The sequence below is a fragment of the Setaria viridis genome, chromosome 8, assembly GCF_005286985.2.
Source record: "Setaria viridis chromosome 8, Setaria_viridis_v4.0, whole genome shotgun sequence".
NCBI classification, from domain to species: Eukaryota; Viridiplantae; Streptophyta; class Magnoliopsida; order Poales; family Poaceae; genus Setaria; species Setaria viridis.
The window spans coordinates 36,873,740-36,885,692 of record NC_048270.2 but is presented as its reverse complement, the minus strand read 5'-3'; the positions used below and the strand labels follow the sequence as shown (position 1 = coordinate 36,885,692).

Sequence of the window (11,953 nt, the reverse complement as noted above, 5' to 3'; positions counted from 1 at the left end):
GATGGAGGAGGGAGGACGGGGTGCCGGACGGAGGAGAGAACACGGCTCGCGGACGACAACGAACGGCGGCGCGGATGGAGGTGGAGGACGACGGCGCGAACGGAGAGGAGGCGGCGACGGGGATGAAGACAACTGGTGGCGATAGGGACAGAGGCGGCGGTGTGACACCCGCGGAGCTAGCGAGGGAGACGATGCGGAGGCTAGAGAGGAGTAAAAATTTTGCTAAGTTACCGGGTGCGGGGGAAGTAGAAACGCCAATTACTTTTATCCACCCCCTACCATTTATCTCGGTTTGTAAGAAGAATCGAGATAAATGGACTTTTAATCTCGGTTTTTCTTACAAACCGAGATAAATGGTCAACCCTTTTATCTCGGTTTGTAAGCATCTGAGATAAAAGGCCCCTTTTATCTCGGTTTTGACGCACCCGGGATAAAAGGACAACCCTTTATCTTGGTTCGTAAATAGAACCGGGATAAAAGGTAACGTCCAGGTGGGAACTGAAATTTACCCTTTTGTCCCGTTTCTAATTACGAACCGAGATAAAGGGCCTTACAAACCAGGATAAAAGATCCCTCTCCCATTTCTCATCTCCCTCTTCTTTTTTGGAAATATATTTTTTTATGTTTTCGCTAGATTTCATGAAGTAAAAATTAAAACTTTACATATTTCAAACATGCAAAAATATATTTACAATAAGTTTGAATGACTCATTAATTCTACACTAGTTATATTACCTTCTTAAATAATTATTTTACTCCATCACTATCATCTGGAAATTATCAATTAAATAATTTATACACGCGAAAACAACTAATTTAAGCATATATGAAATTGTATCAAGTAGTACATGAAATTAATCATAAATGTGAAACAAATTTAACGCATTACAATGTAACATTAAAAAACTTCTTCTTCACGAATGTTCCTTGGTCATGATCGCGACGTAAGTACGGAGCCTCTTCTTTGGATAGCAGCATTCTAGGGTCAACTTCAACAGCGAATGGAGGCATGCTTGCAAACTGATCATAATCATCTGATTGGTCTGTTTTGTCCTTGACTCTCACAATCTTTCTTTTACTTGAAAGGACTATGTGGCGCTTTGACTCCCATGGATCTTCTAGATTTCTCTAGATTTGCTACACATGTCCTTCACATCATTAGCGAGTACGAATGGTTCATCACTGTATCCAGTCTTGCTAAGGTTCACTATTGTCATTCCATACTGATCTCTGGTTACGCCATTTAGCTTCACCCATTTGTAACAAAACAGAAGGATGCACAGCGGTACGTATTCGATTTCCCATATCTCCTCTATGAAACCATAATAAGAGTCCATGCTACTATTTCTGCCTATGGCATCTATACGGACACTACTATTCTAGTTCGTGCTTTTCTAGTCTTGGGTTCTCATGTAAAATGTATAACCATTTATCTCGTAGCCTTGGAATTTCACGATTATGCTAGAAGGTCCCCTGGCTAACCAAGCAAGCTGTGGGTGAATCTCAGAGTTACCCATAAGTTGTTTGCACAACCAGGAGGGAAAAGTTTCCATGTGGCTTCTTGTAAGCCAGGCATTGGATCTCGCCGGGTTTTTGGAAACTAACATCTGCTTGTGCTGCTCGATATACGGAGCCACAAAGGTTGACTATTGTAGAACAGTGTAGTGTGCCTTGTTGAACAAATCAGCATCATTGCTCAAACATACTTTCCTTCCAAGGGTGCCCATTCCCCACAGCCTCCCCTCGTGGCATGAAGTTGGAACCCCAATCGGGTCAATTGAGTCAATAAAATCAACACAAAACTCAATCACCTCCTCTGTTCCATATCCCTTAGTGATGCTTCCTTCTGGACGGGCACGATTAAGAACATAGTTTTTTAGGACTGACATGAACCTCTCGAAAGGCCACATATTGTGCAGGTATACTTGTCCGAGAATATTAATCTCTTTTACTAGGTGAACCAGAAGGTGAGTCATAATATTGAAGAAAGATGGTGGAAATACCAACTCAAAGCTGACAAGACATTGCACCACATCGTTCTATAGCTTTGTTAGCTTCGACGGATCAATTGCCTTCTGTGAAATCACATTGAAAAACGTGCATAGCTTTACGAGCGGCAATCAAACATTGTTTGGTAGAACACCCCTTAGTACAACCGGAAGTAACTGGATCATCAACATGTGGTAATCATGGGCCTTGAGATTTGTGAACTTCTTTTCTTTCATATTTATTATTCTCTTTATATTCGAGGAGTACCCATACGGGACCTTCAGACTATTCAAGCATTCAAACATGCTATCCTTCTCTTCCTTGGTGAGAGTGTAACTAGCAGGACGTAAGTAGTGCTATCCGTTATCTCTCTTTTCCGGATGTAGGTCATCCCATTGCCCCATTTCTTTAAGGTCTCATCGTGCTTCCAGTGTATCTTTTGAGGGCCCATAAACACTCATGAATCCTAGCATGTTCACACAAAGGTTTTTCGTCAGGTGCATCACGTCTATTGCGTTGCGGACATCTAGGGTTTCCCAGTAAGGTAGCTCCCAAAATATTGACTTCTTCATCGACATGGCTGCACGTCTGACATCGTCGTTCGAAACAGGTTGGCTACCAAGACCTTTTTCAAATACTACCCTTACATCCTTTATCATTTCAAAGACACGTTTTCCATTACGGTGTAAAGGTTTTTTACGAGTTTCTGGTGCCCCTTTGAAATGCATCCCGCTTTCTCTTAGCTGGTGGTGAGCATGGATAAATTGACGATGACCCATATAGACTACATTCTTACAGTGCTTCAAGTACATGCTATCTGTGTCGTCTAAGCAGTGGGTGCAGGCTCGATATCCTTTATTTGTCTGTCCTGAAAGGTTACTTACTGCAGGCCAATCATTGATGGTTACAAACAACAGTGCTCGCATGTTAAACATCTCTTGTTTATCCTCATCCTACACACGTACACCTTATTCCTTCCAGAGCTGTAAAAGTTCATCAACCAACAGTTTTAGGTACCTTGGGCCTTGGATAAGCACCGGCATCATAATGAACTTCCATTTCATGCACATCCAAGGAGGAAGGTTAAACATACATAAGGTCACATGTCAAGTAATATGACCACTACTCAACTCACCAAATGGATTGAATCCATTAGTACTTAAACCAAACCTTATGTTCCTTCGATCACCTTCAAACTCCAGGAATGCTTTATCAATTGATCTCCACTAAGCCCCATCAGTAGGGTGTCTCAACATCTTATCTTCCTTACGTTCTTCTTTGTGCCATTGCATCAACTTAGCATTCGCCTTGTTCCAGAACAAGCACTTCAAGCCTGGTATTATAGGGAAATACCACATCACTTTCGTGGGAACTCTCTTCCTAGAAGATTGCCCCTCGACATCACCAAGATCATCTTGCCTAATCTTATACCACAGCGCTTCGCACATGGGACAAGCATCCAGATCCTCGTATTTAGCATCGTGATAGAGGATACAATCATTAGGGCATGCGTGTATCTTCTCAACCTCCAATCCCAGAGGGCAAGCAATCTATTTAGCTTCATACGTTGTGGATGGCAATTCATTATTCTCGGGAAGAATCTTCCTGACAATTTCCAATATCCCCTGAAATGCCTTATCGGACACACCAATTTTTGCCTTCCATTGCATAAATTCTAGTGTGGTACCCATCTTTTTATGGCCTCCATGGCAATCTGGGTATAGCAATTTCCTGTGATCATCTATCAGGCGCTGCAACTTTGATGCTTCCTTCTGAGTTTGCAATCTCTATGTGCATCCCTAAGCACCTGACCGAGGTCATCAGTATGGCCATCTTCTGCAAAATCATCTTCATCAGCCTCACCCATTGTAGTATCTGCAAAAGATTGGCCTATAGCGCAGTCCGGAATGTTGTCATCATCCTCCTCCTCTTCACCGTCTTCCATTACAACCCCTCTTTCGCCATGATGGGTCCAAACCAAATAGTTAGGCGTGAAACCGTATCTAAACAACTGGCCGTGAATAGTCCCCTAGGAAGCCTTTGAATAGCACTTCTGGTTACATCATTGGGCGCACAGACAAGATATGAACCTGTTCTCTGCCTTGTTCGCTTTGGCCACTTCAAGAAAATTATTCATACCAGCAATAAACACCTTGCTCCGCCTGTTCGCGTTATACATCCATTGCCGATCCATCTGCATCATATTATGCAAGACATCAATTAAATGGATTACAATAAAACTATCCAACACATTGCTAAAATTTTAGATAGAAATACACAAATTAAAATTTCAGAAGCAAACAAAATGATACGCTACGACAAACTCAAATATTGTTGAAAGTTTACATAGAAATACACAAATTATTTAGCTCATATTTAATTTACAAATAACTAAACTATTAAAAAATTTAATATTTCACACATAATTTACTTATTCTAAAATAGCTAATTCCATACCTCTATCTGAAAAGTACTAAAGTATGAAATTACACCTACAATTTATATGGCTAATTTAGAAATATTAAAAACACATTTACTCTAATTTTTCCCTAATACATAAAATTGAAATAATCTCAATTCTACCTCACATTTACTGTCCATTCTCCCTCACATTCAAACTATCCATCACATTATAGCTCAAAAACATGTATAAATACAAATTCTCTACATGTTTAACAACAAACAAACTCATTTTTCTCCCTCTCTAAATTATAAAACAAAACTTAACAACAATAAATGAACGAAGCATGAAGTAGCTAAGCTTCACAACACTTTGAAAGTGAAATCCCCACGTAAATGAGGAAAAAAATTCAGCAGCTCCTCTCCTAGGCTTGCTTCGGTGCCGTGGAGAGGATGAGCTTCTCTATCTTTGTGGAGTGGAGTGCTCGGGCTAGAGGAGTGGAGGAGGAAGAAAGGGCTCTTGTAAATAAGATTTTATCCTGGTTGGTAAATCCAACCGGGACAAAAGATTAGAGTTATTGTCCCGGTTGGTAACGCCAACGGGGACAAAAGCTCCAACCTTTTGTCCCGGTTAGAATTACCAACCGGGAGTAAAATGATTATCCTAATTGGTAACTCCAACCGGGATAAAAGGTTGGATCTTTTGTCCCTATTGGTGGCTCCAACCGGGGGTAAACGGTGGCGCCGTTGGTGCCCGAAAACTAGCCGTTTAAACCTGGACTAAAGGGTGGCATATAGTCCCGGTTGTAAAAAAAGAACCGAGAGTAAAGGTGCGCCCCATTCTAGCCTACCGTGGCGCACCCCCTTTGCTTCGGGACCGAAATTAAACCGAGACTAAAGAGGGTGGGATCTAAAGTCAGTTATCTAGTAGTGTAACAAAGTTGTAGACCTAAAAATGCACTTTCGGAGTTGATGAACTTAAGTGACACACCCATACAAATTGATGGACCTCTAATGCATTTTACTTAGGGTGCATTTGGACAACAGAATCAGTGCCACATACAATATAACCTGAAACGTTTCCATGAGAATCGGAGAGAAACATTTCTTCTTTTTGACCTATAAGAGAGAAACGATATTTTAGGTGTTTCGCCTGATTCTAGGTTTCAAATAATCCAGCCAGCTAGCCAAACGGTTACACAAAGTGATTCTGATTCACCTGTGAAACATATCCAGAGATAATCTAGGTCCGAAACGTTTCTAAAAAATCTGAAACCCTGCACCCTTAAAATCTTACATCTCTATGATACTATTGAAGTCCATATCCGGTGAAACCTTCTAAACAATCTACCACCACAGGTATTACCCCTGGTGGACTACGGACACCGTCTCAGAATGACACAAGCATATGCATAATTGAGTCTTGATACTAGGAAAAAAAATTGTGGGCCACCCTGGTAGTTTATTCGGAATCTTGATGTTGAGGTTATCTTGTAGACTCCATTGGGGCTTCAGATTTCTTTGTTTGGAGGCACAATTCATCTGGCAGGAGATTCTCGTCACGGTCACGATACGTTTCAAAATTTGAAGGTGGTGGAGGAAGAGATGTGTCAACAGTTGGGCCATCCTCTACAAGAAACACTGCCGCCATACCCATCGCCAAATGAAACTCGTAGTGGCAATGCACGAACCATACCCCTGTAAATTACAGCATATAAGATAAAGCATTAGAAGTCACCGGACATACTATTGCATCCAACGAATAAGGTAGCCAATATAGTATTTTGTTTGGCCTCTTCTAAACAAATTATAAGATCATGTGCTTGGCTTTCCTAGTCAATGCAAACAACTCGAATCCTAATGTATTTTGTTTGTAGGGAGTACCTAATAATGTAACTGTGTTCATGAAATCTCCATTGTTGGAAAAGAAAAGATAGACTAAACAAAAATTCGTATCAAAGATGCTAACCTTGTCAAAACTTCACAAAGATTATTTTGAACTGATGCAAAGTCTAAATGAAAACGTGTTCTCCATGTTTCCACTGAATTTGAAGTTTTCATAGCAAATACAGTGGGGAAAAAACAAATCTTTTGCGCACCTGGATTGTTTGCAACAAATCGTACGGCAGCCCATCCAAGATTTGGGACGAGAACGGTATTCTTCACTGGTGGGTTCACCAGGTTGTACCTCTCTACGTCTTTCGCTGCGTTGTAGTTACCAAGCCCCTCGGCAAGCAGGAACATGTCGTGACCATGTAGATGCATTGGGTTGGAGTCCCCCTGCAGAATCGCCGAGCTCTGGAACACGATGTCCACCACGGCTCCGTGCTGGAACCGCCGCATCGCTGTGGCCTTGGACGACGGCTCTAGCCGCAACTCCTTTGGTCCAAATGGAATCAAGGCTTTGTCAGTGAAGTTGAACGCCCTCGGTGGCCCATCTGGAAGTTCTTGCACTACATCTATGAGACCGGAGTGGTAATAGTGCGCTTCTAGTAGTGGCAGATTCGCCGTGGGGTGCTGGAAGGAGACGCTGTTCATGGTTGCGACAGTGATACTCTCATTATTTTTACCACGAATGTTACAGGACTGCTGGCCATTCCTACAGGCTGAGCCGAGGCCAAGCACTAGGAACAGGTTCTCGTCCACTTGCTGAGGAACCGTCAGGTGATACAGGCTCGTCAAGTTGCTGTGGAAGTAGAATGATGTAATGGTGTCATGTTTGTCAGGCATCTGAGGAGCTAATGCCACATCACCTGATGGACCTTCATCATTTTCTTCTTCTTTTGCGCCACGTCTTGACCTTAGTGCTGCTGCACCATTGGTCATGGAGCTGTGGTTGACTCTGTACTGCACCATCCCTCTAGTAGTGAATTCTGGGGTCTGGGTGTCCGGCAGTGGCGCCTGGTTGGGCAGGGCAACCATGTAGTACCTGCCCGGGGTTGCATTGGCAACAACCAGTGCGTCCACCGTCTCACCAGGCGCGATCGCGATGACATCCGTGGTGTAGGGGCTGACATAGTTGGCATCGGCAGCGACCACTGTGAATTTGTGCGCAGCTATCTTTAGGTAGAACTCTGAGAAGAGACCGGCGTTGATTACTCGCAGCAGGTAGGTCTTGCCAGGCACAACGTCCAGCACGTAGCCAACTTCCGGCACACCTTCAGAGTTGAATTGGAAGTTGAAACACGCACCTTATTTGTACAGAAAGAATAAAGCAACATGTCGTCGACACAGACATGCATATTCTGTAATTTGCTTACCGGAGCAATTGAAAAGATCTCCAAGCTTGCCATTGATTGTGGAACCACTAGCGAAGAAATCAAAGGAATCATTCTTCATGCTCCGATACACCTGTGGAAGGTCCAGCTGCCACCAGTCCCCTGCCACATCATTAGGATCAGAAACTGGTGCCAAAACATTTCGATTCGGGTACGAACAGTACATTTTTATATGTTCGAACGGACCTAAGCTTGACAATGTAAAGATGAATAATTTCACAAACCTATAATGATGGGAACCTCCATATCAGGCTTTGGAAATGGATAGGAGACGGCCCCATGTCTCGGCCGGATGATGAGAGCACCGTGCACGGTTGCCCGGAGGAATGGGACGTGAGCATGCCACCAGAGGGTGCCTTCTTGACCGACGACGTTGAATCGGTAGGTGAAGTTGTGGTTGGGCAGGATGGGGCGTTGCGTGATCATTGGCACCCCATCAGCCCAACAATTCAGCCATTGCTTCACTCCGTGCCTACGCCAGACAACAAAAAATATATATTCTAGAATCACTGGTAGAGAATTGGCCTTTAGTCCCGGTTGGTAAGGTACAAATCTCCCAAAAATCCATATGGGATAAACCAATCGGGACAAAAGGGGGTCCTTTTGTCCCGGATCACTCAACCGGGACAAAAGACCACCCTTTTATCCCGGTGTGACCCGGCAGGCGCTGCAAAAAAAAGAAATCCTAGGCTCCCAGGAGGCCCCCCACACGTGCAAGTCACAAGTCACAAGTCACGCAAAATATGCACGTGCGCGCTGCGTGGGATTCAAACCCACAACCTCCAACCTCGCGCGTAGCTTCCTTGCCATCTCACCTACACAACACATCTGACTATATAGGGGATGCAATCCTTTTGTATTAACTTGTGGGAACCCTTTTATCCCGGTTGGAAACACCAACCGGGATTAAAGACCCCATTTTATCCCAGTTGGTATTACAAACCGGGATAAAAGGGTTCAAGGGATTTAGTCCTCTTTCAGCCACCCCGTTGGGGACCCTTTTATCCCGATTTGAAACACCAACCGAGATAAAAGACCCCATTTTATCCCGGTTTGAAACACCAACCGGGATAAAAGACCCCCTTTTATCCCGGTTGGTATTACAAACCGGGATAAAAGGCTCTCAACCTTTTTATCCCGGTTGAAATCCGGTTGGTATTTCAAACTAGGATAAAAGGCCTATCAGGGTCTTTTTTTTTCCACTAGCCTTTGCAACCGGGATAAAAGGTCCCGGTTGGTGAGCCCCCCACCAGTGACCGAGCTTTATTCCCGGTTGGTGAACCTTTTGTCCCGGACCAACTTTAAATCGGGATAAAACTGGGCGCATGGAAGTTGAATTCTCTACTAGTGAATAGCGAAAACAGAATTGAATAACAAACTTGTTTTGTCCGATCATCAAGTACTTGAAAATAATGGAATCAGTTAATCAGGTGCTTAAGATTAAATACCAATGGATTGTTATATTGTAGGGTGACTTGTTAACAAGAAGAACGGCCACCGAGTCTCCTTCCGTCACCTCTATTGCAGGTCCTGGGAGCTGCCCATTCACCACGGTGACAAGCGTCTCCTTGCACAAGTGTGTCATATTCACCTGGCTCACCTACATTTGCATGTTCAAACAAATCAAGCTTGCATAGGCATACATACATCATCATTGCATTGTTCAAACTGATAGATAAAAAACAGGGAAGAGCATGATGCTTATTTACAACGAAGGTGTGCTCCACAACAGCTGCGCGGACAGAGAGGGCCATGGAGGAGAGGAAGAAGATGATGGCAGCGGTGGCCGCCATAGGGATGGACGCTTGCGCTTTTGGCAGTTTGCAGCTTTGTCCGGTTTAATTTGCTCCGATCCGCAGTGTACTTCTAGGTATCAGTATATATATGACGATCTTGAGCAACTAAGCGATCTGAACGTGTAGCACGGGGCTGCCTTTTTTTCTTAAGGGCAAGTGGCTGGCATTTTTATGGGCATGTGGCTGAGTTTTTTCCCGAACGGCAAGTGGCTGCCTTGACCAAGAACAAGATGCCGATCTGAGACTCTCATGATTTTATATCTCTCTCTCTTGTACAATCTCCAAAGATAATTCTTTTTTACCACACTTGCCTCGTGTTCTCTTTGTTTCACCACGTGACAACCCAGCAATGGAACCTTTGACTATGAGCATTGAATGAAGCGGTTTAGAGCAGTGGAGGGAGCAGCCTGGCCTCTAACCATTTAATGCACACAAAGCGAGCTATATTTTATACAGTCCATCCAACTTGCAAATCAACAAAATTCAAATCAAAGATCCTAAACTAAAATGCGTTAAAGTTTACTATCATTGTTTTATAAATTTAAAATCACAACCACAAAACTTTCTATGTACATCCCTAACTTGAGAATCGCATAGAAATTTGCACTAAATTTAGACAAACTTCCAAAACACATTTTGGAAACTCTACATGCCAAGTTTATATCATAGTTACAAAACTCCGTTGTATATTATGAAAATATTTCATCAAATATCAGAAACACCAAATTTTCATCAAATATCATAATGTTAGTCTCTCATCATTGTGTTCAATGGAAGACATAGCTCATGGGCTGTGATGAAACTTCTTTTGGTAACGCTTGTCGATTCTATCACCATTAGCGACATCTATGTGATAATCACTAGAAAAATGCACGACACCTTCGGCTTTAGAAAAATCAAGCATGGCTGTTTTCTTTTGCTTAACATGTTCCCTACAACTAAGCTTGACTCTTTCGGTGTGATAGGTTCAGAATATGTATTATTTGGTTGGGTTGTTGTAATAACCGAACTGTTGCTCAAAACTGAATCATTCTTCTCTTTAGCCATTAGCATTACCATTCCCATGGCTCTTATGAGCACACTCGCAATGCAACGAAGATCAGACCCCTCTAGCATGTCTCTAAGGGATGGTCTTAAACCCATACGAGCAAGAGCAACTAGCTCCATGTAAGAAATTGACATATTAGAGCAACATTTTTTTTATTTCTTCGAATCGCTTTATGTACTGAATGTTATAAAGATTGATAGCACATGATGTTTGAGAATAACTGGCCGGATAGCTAGAATTAGGATGGCCAATCTTCTCATTCACCGGCACATCTTGTGGTGTAATCACATATTGTGAGTTTCGAGCCGATGAATAAACAGATGAAACACTTTGCTGAATATTATTGAAATTACCAGCCTATAATGTCTCATACAAATTGTCCAAACTCACTATGTTAGTTTGGCCTTGATAATTGCCCACCGACTCTTGAACTTGTTGTATAGCCGATGTGTGGGAGTAATGTTGTATGTTGCTAGTAGCATTAAAACTTTAAGCATGCATATTATTTAACAATGGCTTTTGCATATAATATTCAGAATTATAATTTGCAGAAGTAGAACCATCTGAATAATGATTAGCCAATGCAATATTCCTACTAGTATTATATCCAGAAATATCAATATGAGGATTCATGGTACTTGCAAAATAATTATTAGAACCATGTAAGGTATTTGCAACTTGTACCTTGGGCTCGCCATAGTGATATTGTTGTGTAACATAAGGATAGCGTGCCATAATAGGTCTTGATGCTTCTGATCTTGTAGTAAATAAATCCAGATATTGTTGACAATCTAAGAAACCAATGACCAATACTTTGCTTCCCTTTTAATCTTCAATATGTAGCAGCAAGCAAAACAACAATGCAATCGACTTGAGCAGCCTGATGCAAAGTCACAAGTATAGATGCAATCGGTCCAAAAAGACCAGATGCAACTTTAGCGGCAAATCAAAATACTAGATCAATTAGATATTTGGCTAGGGATTGATAGAATGGTTTTGAGCAACCAGATATTTCTTCACCAGCGGAGTCACCAAAATGTGTTGGCACTTTTTCTAGCCAACACAACAGTGCGCTAGATCGCACGGGTCGCGAACAGACCGAATAGCCAAGATGCTGCATAGGCCGGTCAAACCGGTTTCCTAGGGTTCAGCTCGAGTCGATCGTTCGAGGGGGTAACTACCACACTTACATGGTGGAGGATGGCTAGCAAACTAGCAAAGGGATAACCAATGCACTTACGTGGCGAAGAACAACTAGTTTATGAGCAAACTAGCAAAGACCGTTGAAGCTCTCGTCTGGGAGGGACCCTGTCAGGGCGTGGACGTCGTTGGTGTGCCCTAGGTCGACCAGCAAGACTAGAACGTTATCTATATTTATAGGGTGGAGAACAGTAGGTGAACAGCATGGAGGTTGGAAAAGCATTAGGGTTTGGAAAATAAAA

General features: G+C 42.7%; 1 protein-coding gene and 1 pseudogene across 1 annotated transcript; both read right to left on the bottom strand.

Annotated features, from left to right (window-relative positions):
* Positions 1-1,374: 1,374 nt before the first annotated feature.
* LOC117834616 (uncharacterized) lies at positions 1,375-4,285 on the bottom strand (annotated as a pseudogene).
* Positions 4,286-5,424: 1,139 nt separating this feature from the next.
* Positions 5,425-9,799, bottom strand: LOC117867037 (laccase-15). Its single transcript, XM_034751351.2, has 6 exons — positions 9,377-9,799; positions 9,116-9,267; positions 7,892-8,139; positions 7,650-7,769; positions 6,489-7,547; positions 5,425-6,087 (listed from the first exon to the last, which is right to left on the bottom strand). The coding sequence occupies exons 1-6, from the start codon at positions 9,458-9,460 to the stop codon at positions 5,876-5,878; spliced, it is 1,875 nt and encodes a 624-aa protein (XP_034607242.1). The 5' UTR covers positions 9,461-9,799; the 3' UTR covers positions 5,425-5,875.
* Positions 9,800-11,953: the final 2,154 nt, after the last annotated feature.